At 42.8% G+C, this 18927-nt stretch overlaps 2 protein-coding genes across 10 annotated transcripts in view; one reads left to right on the forward strand and one right to left on the reverse strand.

Annotated features, from left to right (window-relative positions):
• Positions 1-13380, reverse strand: Fam229b (family with sequence similarity 229, member B). Of its 7 annotated transcripts, NM_001134695.1 has the most exons (5): positions 13350-13380; positions 11797-11926; positions 3127-3282; positions 1224-1362; positions 1-217 (listed from the first exon to the last, which is right to left on the reverse strand). In NM_001134695.1, the coding sequence occupies exons 4-5, from the start codon at positions 1346-1348 to the stop codon at positions 100-102; spliced, it is 243 nt and encodes an 80-aa protein (NP_001128167.1). In that variant the 5' UTR covers positions 1349-1362; positions 3127-3282; positions 11797-11926; positions 13350-13380; the 3' UTR covers positions 1-99. The 7 variants fall into 7 exon arrangements, with proteins under 7 accessions (NP_001128167.1, XP_038954284.1, XP_038954280.1 ...); XM_039098356.2 differs by lacking the exon at positions 13350-13380 and having other exon boundaries at positions 3127-3315; positions 11797-11930; XM_039098352.2 differs by lacking the exon at positions 13350-13380 and having other exon boundaries at positions 3127-3285.
• Positions 11914-18927, forward strand: part of Tube1 (tubulin, epsilon 1) — a 19543-nt gene continuing 12529 nt past the window's right edge. The window contains exons 1-4 of one of the 3 annotated variants that reach the window (XR_010060729.1): positions 11914-13647; positions 13747-13820; positions 14452-14504; positions 17065-17122. Coding sequence is in view for 1 of the 3 variants with exons in the window: in NM_001399016.1 (NP_001385945.1) it covers positions 13623-13647; positions 13747-13820; positions 14452-14504; positions 17065-17122 (210 nt within the window). In the remaining 2 variants the exon portion in view is untranslated. Of the gene's footprint in view, positions 13648-13746; positions 13821-14435; positions 14505-17064; positions 17123-18927 lie in introns of all 3 variants that reach the window. The other 2 variants (NM_001399016.1, XM_006256529.3) reach the window with 2 other exon arrangements.

The raw sequence follows: 18927 nt of genomic DNA on the forward strand, positions 1-18927 counted from the left end.
TCAGTGCCACCACCTTTATTTGTTTACCAGGCAGACCACGAGATGATACTGGCCCATTACCCTTGACCTAGTCAACCCTCGACAGAAGACTTAATGATGCTATTTGGGACGCATTTCCTTGCTGCTTTGCGCAGGTGGCTTTCTCATTGTTGCATAGACGGTGATGGGAACATCAGTTATTGTCAGGCAATGACTTCCGGGGCATCTTCGGAGTTGCCTGAGTGAAAAGGCAAATGATAGGTAGTTAAGATACAAGACAGGAAAATACTTTCAAGCAAGGAAAAATTTCAATATCTTTTCAACTGTTTAAGATCTCTCTGAAGCCTTTCAAGGTCACAAAAATGTATAATCAGAGGTTCTGATGAGAATCTACACACAACAATCACCATGTACCTGTTCCCAGATTATTAATGTTCCAGATGTTCATTCTCAAGGTTTGCAGTAATTATCAAATGGCAAAAATGCGTGAATATAAATAAGTGATAACGGTGTGTAAATTCAGATATGAACCTTCAATCGCTTTGGCTGAGTAATTTCAATACACTTGTGGAGTGAGAGCTAGCAGACTAATGCTCAAATGTTGGTAGAACCTCAGAGTTAAAATACCCTTAAAAGCATCTAGTCTGGGTTCCTTTTCTGACACTCCCTGGAGATCTGAGCCTTTCCCATCCACAAGTAAGTCTAACTTTTAAAGTACCTACCTTCCTAAGCTTAACTGTGACTGAAAATGTCTAATCCACTAAGAGCATTAGGAGTGTACTATTTACTGTTCCACAATGGCAAACAGCAGGAAAGTGAAGCAAATCCCGTTTCTGATGGTTTGCTTCAATCCTGTAAAAGCAGCTTCTCTCGAAGCGCTCTCACTCGCAACCATTGCCTCAGCCAATGGTCTAACGCAAGCGACACCAGGGAGAGGTCCCCATCTGTCTTTGCATTTGTACTCTTAGACCTTGAGCAGTGCCCTACACAGAAGTATACTGGTGATCTGATGTCGGTCTTGAAAATATAGACACAATCTAGATAAAAATGTATGCGTCAGAGGAAGGATTGGTGTAGACTCACAAAATTACAAAATACAGACTTAAAATCTGGGCTCTTGTTGGTCCTAACTCAAACATAGCAGCGCTTGAATCCCTAGGTTTAACTTGTTTCTGCTAATTCAGGTGTCAGTGCTCACCCTACTGATAGCCAGCACCCACATCCTCATTTGGCAAGATATTCACCTGTTGGGTGACGTCTCTTTCCCATTACAGGAAGCACTGGAGCTCAGGCCTGATTCTAGCTCAATTGAAGAGTCTCCTCCTTCCACTGGAAACCTCCTTGGCTGGGTCCCAAACCGAAAAGGCATAATTCACTGAAATCCTACGATACAAAGTTAAAATAACAATGGTGCTTATCTTCAAAGATAAGTTGACAATTTTAGTGCTTCAATTTTCTTACAAGTATACAAAAATGTTCAGAAGGTGACATCTGAAAAAAAATCTATAAAAGTTAATTATACAACGAACAATTTGGACTCTTATGTCCCATTCAAAATGGCCCCTGAGAAGTATGAGCAACCTGTGCCTACATTGTGGTTAGCCTGTGGTTAACAGTGATATCTATACTGTGGGGAAAGAAAAGGTCAATTTTTCTTCCCATGATTATTGAAATCAGCAAGTTTGAGTCTTCATTCCCTCCCCTTCTATGCCTCTCCACTAATGGAGGCTTTTTGAGTAGAATAAACATTTTGTTCCCATAACCATTTAGTCTACCCATCTCCTATGTCATAGTACATTAGTTAAGAAAGTGGATATTTGAGAATAAACACTTAACTTGTCCCTTCCCTCCCCTCCCTCTCTCCCTCTCCCTCCCTCCTCTCCCTCTTCCCCTCTTCCTTCCCCCTCCCCCTCTGAGACAGGGTTTCTCTGTATAGCCTTGACTGTCCTAGAACTCACTTTGTAGAGTAGACTGGCCTCAAAACTTAGAGATCCACCTGCCTCCTGCCTTTGCCTCCTGAGTGCTGGGATTAAAGGCATTTGTAACCAGTGCCTGGCAACTTGTCTATATTCCTAAAGGGGAAGTTGATAATATCTGCTTTCAGATAATAGGTTTAAAGGAGATAATCACGTGAATACCATGCCTGGCACACAGTAAGCGCTCAGTTAGAGATAAGTGGTATTAATTATAGATGCCCAGCATTAGTAAACACATGTAAATGGCAGAGATTAAGTATACACAATACACTTTCTCAAATAAGTTCATTACTCTCTACTACTTCCTGTGCCTGGGACTCTCCCCAGCCCACAGCTCCTTCTTTGACTTGCTAGAGTGAATTCATCCAAATCTGACTTCACATTTCCCTTTCCAAGAGAAAGAGCTCTCCCATAACCACCCTTACTAAGTCTTCACAGCTCTCTCTCTCTCTCTCTCTCTCTCTCTCTCTCTCTCTCTCTCTCTGTGTGTGTGTGTGTGTGTGTGTGTGTGTGTGTGTGTGTGTGTTCTGTAACAGTTATTCTAATTCAGGATCTCTAATCAGGGTACAGCGGACCTTTGAGACCACAAGTTTCAAAGCTGGACAAGGTAGGCCATCATAGGCATTGTAAAATGTTCCTCAGATTCACCCACTAGATGTCAACAACAACCTTCTCCCAGTGTTTTGATAGTTTTTCTTTTTTGAAATGTCCCCAGACATTACCACGTATCCCCTGGTAGGAAAGAAAAGCAAAATTTCTCCCTGTTGAGAAACACTGTGCTAATTACTTTAATAAATGTTTTAACTAACCATCTTTGTCACCATTTAATTCTTTATAGCTAGATGAGTTTGGGCGCACAGTGGACATTTAATAACTATCTTGAATAAATTAACATGTCTGTATTAATATACAAGGAATAAGAAAGATAAAAATGTCTTTAAAATATTTCTTATGGCTGATATTCTATTCATAATAAGTAAATATTTATTGAAAGCAATAATAAAACCAATCTTTTAAGTTTCAAGAATTTGATTAGCAGAGTGTGGCCATTATCAAGAAGGGGGGCATTATTCAGTGAAGATCTTGTGTAAACATTGTCACCTATGGCTTTGTGTAACTGTCTGTAGAAAATTAAGCCTTAGCTAACTTGTTCAAGGAGACGTAGACTTACCAAAATAGGCCAAGTCTGATTCCTGTAGAGGTGAATAAATCAATTGCTTCTACTGACTTTCCATAGAAGGCTAGACTTGCCAAAGGAATGGTGACCAAATGTTCCAGTGACACCCAGAATTATGACATCAGAAGATTCCTTCACATAGCTTCCTGCCTGCTAACAAATCAAGCAGCTCGGTTCATATCTCTGGTAACAGGATGAATGTTCAATTAAACTGTTTTAGAGGTTTATTCTTGTCGGTGCCTTATTTTCAACATTACATCTTAATCTGTGTAGACCTAGAACTAATCAATTTGCACAAAGTCACACTCCTGATTCTCCCCACCTCATACACCACTTCCTCTTCATCTTCCCCTCCCAGACTTGCTCTTATCAACAGCAAGTACTCCCTTCTGTCCACACCATCCTCCCACTCAGACTCTTGAAACTCAGACCAAAGTTCTCTGTGTCTAAGCCTGATCTCAGCTAAAGGCTGAGGAGAGATTTTCACATATGGATCCCATCTTACTGGGAATTCTTCCGTGTCCTGGGATATTTCTGGTAATGCCTGGACCACCTCTCTTTTCTGTGTCATCCAGACAGCCTTGACACTCCCAAATGGAGGGAATGAGAGTTGTGGAGGGAGGACTACACTTTGTCCACTCTTGCTACTCTATTTCCTTGTTCTAGTCTCTGCTGTTGATCCTATCTTTAGGACTCGGTAGTCTCTGCTTGCTTCACTCAATATCTGCCCTACTATGTAATGTTTTTAGTTTAACCTGTAAGCCAGACAATAATAATCTTTAACTAACAACTTGTTCAGTTTTCATAGCTAGTGACTAAGTGTTGAATGCTAGCAAGAATTTTTAAGTTTATGAAACTCTTTGCCACCACACATTATACTCAGCCCCTACCTGCTGTTGGGCTTCATAACTTGGGCTACAAAAAACCAGGCATCTGTTCTAGGAGTGAAGTTTATGTTGGATAAAAATCTTACCTCTATCTTCTGTGGATGAATACATGGATCACAAGTTCATCTTAAGGAAAACTTAGTTCAACTGTGTCACAGTCAGACAACTGACATAACTGCTACCCACCCTTTGTTAGCTGGCATGACTAACATCTAAACAGTTTCTTAAAATGGCAACAAAGTTTAAGTTAGTGTGTTTGAGGCAAGATAACATCGGAAAGATGGCAGGTTTGGTGATCAAAATTCAATACGAATTTTGACAGGATGTTAGCACTGAAATTCTAAGCAGGTCACCAAAAGCTTATCTGTAAAATGGCTTTACACCCAGAGTGAAGTATCTTCGAGGCTACTATTCTTTAAGGCCTTTTAGTTTTGTTTTACATGATTTGGCACAGATCGTCAGGTTTTCTGTGCAGCTGGCATAATGAAATCAAACAGTAGACTTACCAGTGAAAATTGGCAACACCGTGTAATAGATCATAAGACCACATGGGCTTGACCTCCAGCAGTATCCACAAGGCAATAGATACATAAGTATAAATAAGGAATAAAAGGATGGCAAAATCTCTACATATGTTCTAAGCCCCCAAGTAATGATCTTTCGATAACTGTAATATTCATAAAATACAAAAATTAATCCCCCAAAAGCTTAACTATTATTATACTTCATTCATCCAGCAATTTTTCCTGACATTCTACCATGAGCTACGTCCATGTTAAATATTAAAAAGACTGAGCCAAAAAAAGAAAATACAGTTTCCGCTCTAGTAGACTTTACAGGTTAGGATAAATTCTAGTTGAGAACAGTCGCTCTAAATGTAAAAGATCAATAGGCAGTAACTACACAGAATTGGGTGGGGCAAAGACATGTGGATGGTTAGGGAGCAAGCGATAGCATATGCTGAGGTCCTTTGCCAGTTTAAAAAGAAAGATCAGAGAAATGCGGTCCGAGAGATGAGTACAGGTTCTGTCACTGAGAAGAAGGAAACCAAGTTAAAAACTTTAGAGTCTGTCTTAGGAACAGAACCTGTCAAAAAAAATTTAATTTCTCGGGACACAAATTTCATTGATTTTTTTTCATTAAAAATGTTGTTCTTTCTATATATAGGTTTGATCTCTACTCCACTCTTATGGTTTCCCTTTTCCTGTGTGTGTGTGTGTGTGTGTGTGTGTGTGTGTGTGTGTGCGCGCGTGCGTGTGTGTTTAATTTACTTCTTTTTCTTTCTTCCTTGCCTCCTTTCCTTTCCTTTCTCCTTCTTACATTTTTTCTTTCATTTTGTTTTCAGACAGGTCTCCATGTGTAGTTTTGGGTGTTCTGGAACTTGCTATGCAGACTAGACTGGCCTAGAACTCACGGACACTGTCTGTGCTTCAGGAGTGCTGGATTAAAGACATGCACCACCAAGCTTGACTTAGTTTGCTTTTCTTCTAGTTTCTAAAGGTAAAACTCCAGTCATTGTCTTAGGACTTCTCATCTGTTCCAGCATATTTAAGTCTATAAATATCCAACAAAGAACTACTTTACCTGAACTCACAAATGTTAAATTTTTTGCACTTTTCTGTCAGTTAATTTTTCCTTAATTTTTTAATGCATATAAAAGTTAAATTCTGGCATGACTATACATGTGTACAACCCATGGGAAGTTGAAGCAGGGTGACTGCAAGTTCCAAGCCAGTGAGGCTCTGTCTCAAAAGCAAAACAAAAAATATTTGCCTTTGCCCTATATTATTTTTCTAATATCTGAGAATTATTTTACTTTTTGTTTGTTTGTTTAGAAGCAGGAATTCATTATGCAACCTTGCCTGCCATGGATCTCACTATGTAGCCTGGGATGACCTCGAACTCATAGAGATCCACTCATCTCTCCCTTCAGACTAATTTTTCTTTACATTTGCCTATATCATGTCTGTCTGTGGGGGTATATTCTAGAATGGTTATTCCTTGACAGTATGTGTCTGTGGAGGTGTCTTTCTGCCTGCGTCTGTCAGAAGAGGACACTGGATTCTCTGGAATGGGAGACACAGGAAGTGCTAAGTCATCTGTACTGGCTGGTTTTGTGTGTCAACTTGACACAAGCTGGAGTTGTCACAGAGAAAGGAGCCTCCCTTGAGAAAATGCCTCCATGAGACCCAGCTGTAAGGCATTTTCTCAATTAGTGATCAAGGTGGGAGGACCCAGCCCATTGTGGGTGGTGCCGTCCCTGGGCTGGTGGTCTTGGGTTCTATAAGAGAGCAGGCTGAGCAAGCCAGGGGAAGCAAGCCAGTAGGAAACATCCCTCCATGGCCTCTGCATCAGCTCCTGCTTCCTGACCTGCGTGAGTTCCAGTCCTGACTTCCTTTGGGGATGAACAGTGATGTGGAAGTGTAAGCTGAATAAACCCTTTCCTCCCCAACTTGCTTCTTGGTCATGATGTTTGTGCAGGAATAGAAACCCCGACTAAGATGCTATCTACTGTGTATACTGACACTCAGTTCCTCCAGAAAAAAACTTAAGTGTTCTTAACCACTGAAACATCCTTAATCCTATTTTATCAGCAAGTATCTCAAATTACCTGAATTTTTAACTGGCTTTGTGGCTAGAATATGGACAGCCTTAGCAATGTTCCACATATACAGGGAAGCATGTATCCTTTGCTACTGTTGGGTGACGTGTTCTTTAAAGGTAACCAGTTGACTGACACAGCTACTCACTTCTGTATGCTTAGTTTTTAACGTGCCCACTGATCAGAGGCGACAGGGGGAGGGGTGGCAAGGAACCCTGGGAGACATTTTTTTTAATTTTATGGTCTTCCTTCAAATGACTTTATATGCCACTTTATATTGTAAAGTAATCTAATGAAGTATATTTTATTTGTCCTGTTACCTTAATAAACTATAAATATAAAATTAAATTAAAAGCTGATTTTATGTTTACTTGTACCTAGACTGTGAATGATGCGACATGCCAATGTCTCACTTAGCAGTATCTTTTGGGGAGATTTTTAATGCAATAGACATATACTTACTTATCATTTTCAATATTTTCTATACCATGAAGTGGGTCCAGGTTTTCATCAATTTTTCCCTTTCGCCTGGAGGATTTTGTATGTCAGGGTTCTCTAGAGTCCCAGAACTTATTGAACATTCCGGTATATTAAGGGAATTTATCGTGATGACGTACAGGCTGCAGTCCAACTAACCCAACAGTGGGCAGCTGTGGATGGGAAGTCCAAGGACCTAGTAGCTGCCCAGCCCCACGAGGCTGGGTGTCTCAGCTGCTCTTCTGTAGAAGTGGACTCCAACGGATGTGCTGGCAGGTAAACGCAAGCTGTCGAGACGAATCTGCCTTCTTCCGATGTCCAGCAGAAGGTGTGGCCCAGAACAATGGTGTGTACACCTGGACCTGGGACTTGCGAATCCAGAGATCTCCTTGCCTTGTTCTCCTGGGATTTAAGGCATGTACTACCTTGTCTGGACCTAAGCTTTTCATGGCCAAGATCCAGGTCAGAAACCTGTGTCTTCCAGCCTCAAGATCTGGATCACAGACGAGCCAGTTCTGGACTGTAGTTCCTTCCAGATGTAGTCAAGCTGACAACCAGGAATGGCCACCAGATTTCATTAAACAGGGCTAGTCGGTTATATTCATCCAAGCTTTGTACCCCTTTAATTTTTGCACGGCATTTCTACTGAATGCAAAATCCAAAGTTGATAGCTTTGTTTTCTTTTGATTGTTTTAAGTGCTTTCCAGATTTTGCTCCACTATTTCCTGGCTTTCACTTCTTCTAATAAGAAGTCTGATGTGGCCAGGTGTGCTAGCACATGCCTTTAACGCCCGCAAAGGGAGACAGAGGCAGGCAGATCTGTAAGCTCGCTTGATCTACATAGTGAGTTCCAGAGTAGACAGGGCTCTGACAGACCATCTCTGAAGAAAGAAGAGGAAGAAAAGGGGGAGGGGGAGGAGGAGGAGGAGGAGCAGGAGCAGGAGGAGGAGCAGGAGCAGGAGGAGGAGGAGCAAGAGGGGGAACTCGGATAATATTCTTTTTATTTCTCTATATAGCGAGTCTTTTCTCTCTGCTAGTTTACCTTTTTCACTGACACTAAGCAATTTGATTGTAGGGCGTAGGAGTCATGCTCATCTTGCTTCTGACGTCTAAAATAAATCAACCCTTTTGAAACTGTGGATCCATAGTGTTTATCATAGTTGGAATGGTTTCAGCCAGTATTTCTCCAAGTGCTTCTTGTCCCTTTTGGAACTCTGATTCCCTGTATTTTAAGCTGTCTAAATGTGTCCCACAGCCCTCAGTCTCCCTTGTTAGAGGTCTGCTTTCATTCTCTAGTTTTCACTGCTGCTTTTGGGTTTGCAATGTGTAATCTGTTCTTAATTCCTTCATTATTCCTTAGACACTGCTCTTTTTTACCTCCTGAAGCCCCGCCGTGAGATTCTTCTTATCAGTCATCCCTTAGTCTGCCCATGCTCCCTTTCGCCTCCTGGAACATGTGGTGTATTTATAACAGAGGGCTACTGTTCCTGCTTACTAATTCTTTCCTCCGTGCCCCCTTCGTGGCTCTCTTTTCAATGGATTTTCTCCTGGTCATGGATGTCTTTGCATTGATCTGAATGCCAGACAATGAAAATTTTACATTGCACGATCATTTCATTTTTAAGTCTTCTGAGACCTTCTGAGCTTTGGTTTGGAATATAGAAACAGCATGGCTCTTTCTGGTTTTATCTTTCTTAGGCTACATCACCAGAACCTTTCATTTAGTCTTAATCTTTGCTACTTAATTCAATAATCTGTGGAGTATAAAGAAGCCTTTGCTTATGATGTTGTGAATGCAAACTGGACCCTACCCTGTGAATTAATTTACTATATGGAATATTAATCAGTATTTTAAAAAAGAAGAAGAAAAAGAAATCCTAAGTTGGTGGTAGAGCTTGTACAAGACCCCGGCTTCAATTCCAGTACAAGGAGAGAAGGAAAAAGGGAAATTCCTGCCATTTACAACAACGTGAATGAGCCTCTCAAGACATTACATGAAAATGAAATGTAAATGTACATGTAAATGAAATAAGCCAGGCAGAGCTAAATATATTCTACAAGCCCCACTTGTGTGCTGGGAGCTAAAAGGTTAACCATGTAAGGAAAGAGTGAAATGGCGATTACCAGAGAGGGTTATAAAGTTTCAGTAGGTGGAAAACTTTTAGGAATTGTCTGAACACCATGGAGATTATTATAGTAAGTTTCAAATTGATAATTTTAAGTGTTCTCACTAGAAAAAAAAGTATATGGGGTAATATATGTAAATTTTATCACCAAATAACATAAACATATACTAACTGCACCCAGGAAATGTGTCCAACTATTATTCATTGATTAAGATAAACCAGCAATGGACCAAGTAATGGTGGCTCGTCAGACAGAGGACAGCAAAGTGTGCTCAGTAGACAGCTCTGAGTGACGTGTACAAGACATCTGTTCTTAGAGGCCACTGAAATGGGAAGGGCTTCTACAGCATTACAAAGTCCATCCTGGTTTGTTTAGACTCGGGTCCACACAGACACTGACATAGTCACTGCGTGTCACTGATCCGTCGGCAGTTGACAGGGAGTTGGTTACCCAAAGCTTAAAGGACAGTGACCTACGTATTCCTCTCTGAAACGGTCTCACTGTGCAGCCTGGGCTGGCCTAGCACTCACTGGGTAGACCAGGCAGGACTCAAACCCACAGAGATTCTACTCATCTATCTCCCAAATGCCAAAATATAGGGACTTGTCACCACGCCTGGCCTGAAAAAAATTAAAGAAAACTGTAATCCTGCCATCCAGGTCATCCGCTGGACTTCAGTGTTACAAAGGTCAGAAGACAATCTATTAACATGATATCTGCTGCTGACTGCCAACTTACCCAAGCGATGGCTCAGAAATGACAGTGTGCCACAAGAATAAATGTGGATAGGTGACCACAACATCAAGCTCTCTGTGTGTGACAACTTGGGAAACAATAGATTTTCTCTGAACATACTTTACTCTCCTTACACCTCTGTAGAGGTTTTTCATTGATGCCCAGTACTGATGTTTGACTGTGGCTTCCTAACTGAAATCACGTAACCAAATGAGACATTTAGCCACCGTCAAAGGTTTCTAAACACACAGCAATCAAACACCGAATAAATCTGACAGTGTCTGGCAGTGCTCGCAGATCGTGTACCAGGCGATTTCACTGCAGCCTTGGTTCTGAGCACACTACACGCACCGACACTTTCCCACTATCAAGACACACAATGCCAGAAACATCTCAGCTCAGATTTGAGACGCAGTGTGCTGTATGTGCAAAACTTTCTGCTTCTTATAGAATTTTTATGATTCTTATTTTTTTTAATATTTCCTATGGCCATCCCTCAGCATGTACCAAATAAGTGTATTTTTAAATTGCACCTGTCAGAACATTTGATTCTGCAATTGAGGTTTCAGTTGCTGACTTTAATTTCATTTTTTTAATTATTAAATTTTAAAGATTTATTCACACACACATACATACATATATAAACATATACATATATGTGTATATATATGAGCACTCCATTTGCATGTGTGCTTGCATAACAGAAGAGCGCATCAGACAGAGGACAACATCAGATCTCATTACAGATGGCTGTGAGCCACTATGTTGTTGCTGGGAATTAAACTCGGGACCTTTGGATGAGCAGCCAGTGCTCTTAACAGATGAGCCTTCTCTCTAGCCCTATTAAATGAATTTTGCCTTGGGATTAGGACCGAATCTCCAACTGCTGAAACATTACAGTTGCATATACAGATGCGCCCTGTTATAGACCAGAATAAAGGAGCCTAATCAGTTTCTGCCCACCCTACTCCTTGCTTCTTGCTCAGGTCATGGCTGTTGATGCTCTGTGGGTACATTCCAGTGGGATATGGCGCATCCTTTTAACCCATACGGTTTTCATCGTTTTTATATCATTGAGAACATTTGTCCTTGTACATCCTGTGTTCTCTATTTCAGGGTTATTAATCTTATGCTGAGCATTTTGGCTCCACCATGAATATTTATGTCTAATAGTTTCAATCAGTGTGCCTTTCCCTCACTCAGCGTTCTCGGATTACTTCAAGCCTGTCCTCTACGTCAGTGATTTGGTTTCAGTCCTCTAGTCCGCTTTTGCCGTGGTTTTTAAACGTGTTTCTAATCCTTTCTGGTGCTTTGATCTTTGTTTCCTTCCTTCTTTCACCTCAGTTTTATTTCATTTGCAGTCAACACTTATTTACTATCTGCCACATGGTGGACAAGGTGCCAAGTCCTGGGCACAGGGTAGTAGACGGGCAAAACTCAGCCTGTATTTTTTCAATACGGTGTTACTGTGTTCTTACCTTGCTTATCTCTGCAGTGCAAAAATACTTACGTAAATTCTCTTTTCTCCTCTTAGCTTACATGCTATCCATCGTAAAAGTATCTTCCTTTCTTCCTCCTTTTTTCCTTTCTCCTTCCCTTCCTTTTATTGTAGTGGTCTACGTGACCCCTGCTGACTTTTTTCTTTTGCTTCTATTTAGCGTGCAAAATCCGGTTCAATTTATTTCATGTATTAACCTGTTATCACTGTAGTACAATTGCATCCCAAAGGTCTCAATAATTTTTTAACAAAAAAAAAAAATCTAAGCTGTTTCTGCCATCTTGGCTAACCTAAACATGCAGACACTGGTGTGACTGGTATAGAAGGTGCTACCTCACCTGGCCGTGAAGCAGACACATCTGATTCACTCCAGACTGGTTATCGGTGAAACTCGTAAGGACTTTCTCACAACTCCGTGCTGTTGCGTGGCTTCTGGAGAATGACCGGAACTACAGCATGGGCAGAGCTCTGCAAAGGCCAAAACACCGAATGCGTTGTCGCCAGCATCTGTCACTCCGACCTAATAACATCCCGGCCTACGTATCTGTCAAACTTTGGGAGCCCCAGATTTGGGGACTTCCATATTAAGACCTAAAGTGTCTAGCTTACTGCATGCTTACTAAGAAGCAGGCAAGAGTAAATCCAGCAATTTCTAATTTTTCCTGGCTAAAATCTGCCCCTTAAGTACAAGACGTGTAAGGACCCAGGTGTAAGACGCCCAAACAGAAATTTGGACACAAATTTCAGCAACACAAATGCCCCACTACAACTTCAAACTTCACATCTTTCAAAACCGTGTAATAACGGGCAGAGTCTGGTTTTATCTGGGCGGCAGAATAAGGTGTTCTAACCAACCAATCACTGTGGGTCACATCACCCCGTGGATCATATCACACATCACGACACATTAATAGCAAGTATAATCTAGCTTTTGCTAAATGGAGACTAAAGGTTTTGTAATTTCTCAGAATTTTTGTGGAAAATACTGATTTCATTAATGTATTATAGTTCTTGAGGGGGTTGCGTGTGTGCGCATGCGTGGAAGCGAGACGTGAACTATGAAGTGTCTTCATCTCACTCTTTAAGACATCGTCATCTATTGAACCTGAATCTGGCACTCACAGATTCTTCTAGACTCTGGGGGGATCCGCCCTTCTCTAGCCTTCCAAGCCTAGGGTTACTTTTGTTAAGTGCTGGGGTCTGCATTTATGCCCTTATGCTTCAGGGGCAGGCATTTTACTGACTGGGCCATCTCTCAGGCCTAAATTCTTAATTTAGTTCTTAATTAAAACCTCGTCCGGTTCGTTCAGTAAAAATTCAATGTCTGAAAATAACGGAATTTTCGAACTTTGTGCCCCACCCGTCTTTTAAAAAAAAAAAAATCTCGTCTCCATTGTAAATACATCAAATCAAATGCCTTAACCTTTAAACCATCTCTCCTTTTTTCCTCGACCCTCGTCCACTGAATATTACTGCTTTCCTTGTCAGCGCCTCACAATATTTTAGGCCCTGTCTTTTGAGTACACCTTGTGTATGTATCTCCAGTGGCATTGCTGGCTGTTGGAAGTTGGTTCTGTGTGGATGTTTTGAATTATCCGGAAATCTTAAAAGTTAGTTTGAGGGGTATATCGCTTTGGCCTCTGAACTTAGCTGTGGTATTGGATCTGAGTGCACCTAGCTTCCGTTGTTCTCGGATGAGCCTATCTGTCTGGGGTTTCTCCGCGCTCCTCGACATTCGTTTTCGGTTAGATAACGACACTAGCGGGCAACAGCCCGAGGAATCGGACCCACTGCCCTGGCTGCTTAGACTGTGAGCCTCTCAAAGCCCGCGATCAATGTTAAAGTCCCTTATTTAAAATGCCACTCCGAAACCTAGTTACCCGTCCGTTACCAGGGCCTCCGGAGCTGCAGATGCTCAAGGATGTTGACAGGGCAGCTAGGATTTACCTGCCGGAGGCCCAGTCGCTATGGTAACGGCTAGCCGCAAATGCGCTTGCGCGGAAACCCTGCGTCGTAAAGAAACAAGGGCATTACGACATTGGCGACTTGCGGCAGCGACTTGACTTAAGGCCGCCCCCCGTAGCGCGTCGTTGGGCTCGAATGCTAAGGCGGGAGTGCGAGCGGGAGTACGAGCGGGAATGCTCCTGCTAGTCCGCCCGGCGGAATGACCCAGTCGGTGGTCGTACAGGGTGAGCTATCCCCGACTGCGGGGACCGGGTCGCTGCGGAGTCCAGTCCGCTAGTTGCCTTTCTAATGCACCTCTGTCTTTTCCTCTCTTCTGGCTGCAGTCGGACAGTGCGGGAACCAGATCGGCTGCTGCTTCTGGGACCTGGCACTGAGGGAGCATGCCGCGGTCAACCAGGTACCCGCCCCCACCTGCCTGTCACCCGGGCCTGCCAGCCGTGAATGCAGAGTTCACTTGAGGTTTGGGGCGGGATGCTTTGGATCTTGCTACAGAGGCCCTGGCTGACCTGGAACTCGCTGTGTAGATCATGCTAGTTCTCGAATTTGCAACGATCCATCTGTCTGTGCTTCCCCAGGACTACCACCATCGTGCCCAGCTCACTTGGGCATTTTAATCTGCACCATAAGTTGCATAGGATCTTCTGATGTGGAACGTGGCTAGATTCTTTTTAAACCTGTGTTGCTGTAAATCGCAGGCAGAAGGCACTCGCCAAAGAGTTTGGTCTTAAGTTTCCCTAATCCTTAGCGGACTCCGACTCCTCCGACTCCTCCTCCCCCCCCTCCCCCGTCTCCTCCTCCTCCCATCTACTCCTTTTCCTTCTCCCCCTCTTCCCCCCACCTTGTTTTGAAAAACAGAAGATGCTATAGGTGATGTCAAACTTAGTCAGGGGTTCCCTTGGCATTTTATCCTTAGATGCAATTGGAAGAATCGACCTAGGTTTCTTTTTCTTTGGTGTTTGTAGAATTGCAACAATCAAAAGGGCTTTAAAGAAAATAAACTTAAATGCTATAGTTTGCTTTGTTTCTAGAAAGGAATTTATGACGATGCAATAAGCAGCTTCTTCAGGAATGTGGATACCAGGTAAGTGGATAAAAGTCTGGCTTGGTGGGTCAACTTTCAGCAGAGTGAAGGATTCCTTAAAGTAGAATGGAATGCTATCTGCATTGTCTGCTGTTCTGATTGAAAGCGTATTCTCATGTCCCATTTTCATACCATTCTGCAGAACAGCAGGCTTCCCCGACAGACTTCAGTGAGGAGCCCAAAAGAACCTTTAAAGAGATCCCCCACCCCCAGGAACTTTGAAGTGGTTTTCAGTCTGAGAAACCTGACTTTTCACTACATGTTATGAGTCTAGTGATGACCAGTGATTGAAAGATTGTTTTGTGGAATACTTGCTCCCAGAATATGCTAAAAAGAAAGAGATGGGAACTACTCACAGCATGTGTTGCTTTTTGTTTAGTGTAAGATACAGGTTTTAGAATTCTTCTGACACTTGAGATATGTCCGTTGTCTTAGTTAGGGTTTTATTGCTGTGAGCAGACACCATGACCAGTGCAACTCTTATAAAGGACAACATTTAACTGAGGCTGGGCTACAGGTTCAGAGGTTCAGTCCCTTATCATCAAGGTGGGAGCATGGCAGCGTCCAGGCAGGCCTGGTGCAGGAGAAGGAAGCCAGGAACAGACTGAGCATCCTCAGGCAGCTAGGAGGAGGGTCTCCAAGCCCCTACAGTGACACACTTCCTCTAACAAGGCCACACCTCCTCATAGTGCCACTCCCTGGGCCAAGCATACACAAACCATCACACCCATGGCCTTTTAACGTTAAATCATTAAGTTTATCCATTTTTAAGTTCTTTGTAAACCAACTGTAGTAGATTTGTCCTGTCAGTTACAATTAAGTATCGGGCTTTTCCAACTTGGTAGAAATTTAGTTTGAATTGGTTGACTAGGTGTTAGAGCTGTTATCTTCTCAGGAAACCTGACTTTGGTTTTGTTGATGAATCCTAGAGCCTCCAGCATAATCAGATTAATCAAATTCAAAGAACTGGGAGGTTAAAACTGGGAAAGTCATTGTTAGTGATGGACAGTATAGACTTAGGCCAGATAGTTCTTTTGAGTCATATCATACTTTTTCGGTTTGGAGAACTCTACCAAAGCTACGTGTTATTCGGAAGGTGGCTTAGAGACGTGGAGTGAGATTAAGGATTACGGTGAATTTCCACAGTGGCAGGCGGTGCTGTTATTACAGGGAGAGGGCTGTCCTTTAGATCACTTCACTTATTCAAGACCTAGAATATCATCTCCCTTAAACACTTGCATTCAGGCTTGCCCCCTTCGCAATATTCCTTTCATGTGCTTCCCTTCCTGGTTCCACTCCCAGCCTTCCTTTCTTGATAGCCACCTCTTTGACTATTACAAAATTGAATGGATAGAAGACCATGATGGGGAACTAAGAGACAGGCAGAGGTAGGGGCGAAAGGTCACATGTGACACGAAAACAGGAAGCTCTGGGGGTAGGATGGCACAAGGTAAGAATTGGGGGAGAGAAACAACAAAACATTGTTTGAGAAATGATAGAATGAAACCAGGTTCTTTGTAAGTTAAGGAAAGAAAATGTATTACATAGTTGACAGTTGGCCTGAAGGCTGAGTTTCCTTTCTAAAGGTCTAATCTCCATCTTGTAGTCCTATACTTTCAAATGAAAACATTGGGTTTGCTTCTGTCTGGGTTTGGAGAGGCAGAAAAGTCCTCGCATCTCGCTGCTCTCCCTTCTGTGCTGTCAGTACCAGCCTCTGGTCCATGAGTTCTGTACCAGAGACTCTTGGAAAGTGCTACTACATCTTTATGTACACCTGCTAATCAAATTAATCCTTTTGAATAACATACGATAAAGATTACCCATGGTAGACATTGGCAAGCTGTTTCCATGACAACCCAGACCCTAAGAGTCTTGGTTCTTTTTTTTTTTTTCCCCCGGAGCTGCGGACCGAACCCAGGGCCTTGCGCTTCCTAGGCGAGCGCTCTACCACTGAGCTAAATCCCCAACCCCAGACCCTAAGAGTCTTGTCGCAGCTACTCATCTGCCTTCATGGATAGTGGGCACATAAATGAGTGAATGCCTGTGTTTAAATGCAGTTCTGTTTAGCAAAATAGGAGCTAATTGGAGTTGACCTGAGGATTACAGTTCACTTGTTACTGGTCGGAACTATCTGTGTTTAACCAGCTTCTCTTTATCCGGTCTCTGTCTTGTGAGCTGTATTGGCTGGTGCACTGTATATATGCATACGTCTCAGTACCTTGATTAAAATTCTAGAAGCAGCCTGAGGGCTATGTAATGCTTATCTCGGTTGACATGTTTGGCTGCGGCAGAACACCTAATTAGCCATAGCTTAAACAGGAAAGATATTCATTTATCTCACAAAACTGGAACTCAGATGTTCTAGGTTCAGAGAAATTCCTCCAAGACAGACACTGAACAAGATGGCTCAGCGGGGTAAGGTGCTTGCTGCCAAGCTGAAGCCTTGAGTTCCATTCCCTAGATCAATATGGAAGGAGAGAGCTGCCTTGTTCTGTAATGAAAGTAACCCTCCCAGCCCTGACAGATCTTACAGCCCTTTCTCCATTTCCTTACCTTTCAGAGCGGTTGGGGATTGTGGCAGCATTTCCAAAGGAAGGATATCCTCTTTGAAAGCACGGGTAAGATATATACTCCGGATTTCTACTTTGTAACATGGCAGTGGAATTTGAGTTCACTGTTTCTCTACAGCTTGTTTTTCCCTTCTGGTTGTTCACTGGTCTCTGACTATTAGAAAAAGAACGGCAGTTAACACTAGATAAGGAACTGAGGTGCTGAGATTGAGACTCCAGAGAGACTAGAGCAGTGGGGCGTGTCCTGAGAACTGTTTCTCTCTGGGTGATCTCTGGTGGAAAACAGAGCCGAGGGAGAAACTGTGTCTGCACACCGGGGCAGTTGATGAACACGGTGAACAGTCGGGGGCAGCCCCTGTGAAGCCCGGATTCATCAGAGTCATCGTAATCTCAGAACACGAAGCTCCCGAGGGGAGAACGGGAGGGCTTTCCAGGAATACTCATTTATCCTGGGAGTGTCCCCATCTCCTTCCACTGCTCGCTGATGCATTGGTAAGAAAGAGCGCAGTTACAGATGCACAGAGCTGGCGTCCCGAACGTTGACAGAAACGTTGAAGAGAGAAAAACATTGACATCTCCTAGACTACTAAATGTAGAGTCCTGGGCCAATAGGCCCACCGAATGTTGTAGACCCTGTATTCTGCTTGTTATCGTGTAGCTCTGGAAGGGAATCTAGACTTCTGCATTGCTAGAGCAGTTGCGACTGCAGACTGGGATGCCTAAGCAAAGAATCAAAACGACTCTCAACATTTGGGGACTTCTCAAAGGAAGAAGAAACCCAGGGCTTGATGCACCTAAGGAAAGATCAGAAGAGCTAAGTAGGTTACTAGGGCAGCGCCGATCCTGTCAGAGCTCACTCGGGTGAGCCCAGATTAGAGTGTTGTCTCCATGTTGTTTCCCTGACAGAGAGCAAAGCAGTCACAGGTGCTGTGCCTCACCTGCAAACTTCCATGCACAGTGGCAAATCTGGTCTGGAACAAGACCGATGGAATATTTTATAATCTTAGACAATTTTTCTGTTCAGTCAAGACCCTGGTTTGTGCAATGTCTACATTTAATGCAAAAGTTGCATGTTGTTGAATATATCCTTGAAAAGCCCTAAAATTAACCAAATACACACCCCTAATAATCTTGTTTATGTAAAAATTTAAAAAAAGGAGCACAATTATGAACATAACTGCAGGGAGAGATGTTGGCATTAACAGCGCGTTTTCTGTTGCAGATCAGAGTACAGCACTTAGGTCTGACAGATTAACAACTGCCCACAGCTCCAGGGCAGTCTCGCGCACAAAGACACACACACACACGTATACATACACACACACACACACACACATACACACTCACACACATATACATACACACACACTCACATATACATACACACACATATATACACACACACTCACATATACATACACACACACAGAGACACACACGCGCACATATACACACACACAGAGACACACACACATATACATATATACACACACACATACTCTTTAAAAAAATCACAGTAAACCTTTAAAACAGTTACATGGTGCCGGAGAGATGGCATCAAGGTTAAGATCACTGTCTGCTCTTCTAAAGGACTCAGGGTTTGAGTTCCAGAATCTACATAGCAACTGTTACGGGGGAGTCAGTGCTGCTGTGGCCTCCGCAGGAACCAGGACGAACATGCTGTGACACATGAGCATGCTATGACAGGAACAGACATCATACGTGGAGGCAAAACACCCATACACAGAAGTAAAACTAATGTATTAAAAGAAAAACTTTGCATAATCCTGTTTGAGTGCTGCAGGCACAGGCATGTGTCTCCACATCTAACGTCTCTGGAAAAAGCTTTAAAA

The sequence above is a fragment of the Rattus norvegicus genome, chromosome 20 (assembly GCF_036323735.1).
Source record: "Rattus norvegicus strain BN/NHsdMcwi chromosome 20, GRCr8, whole genome shotgun sequence".
Classification (NCBI taxonomy): Eukaryota; Metazoa; Chordata; class Mammalia; order Rodentia; family Muridae; genus Rattus; species Rattus norvegicus.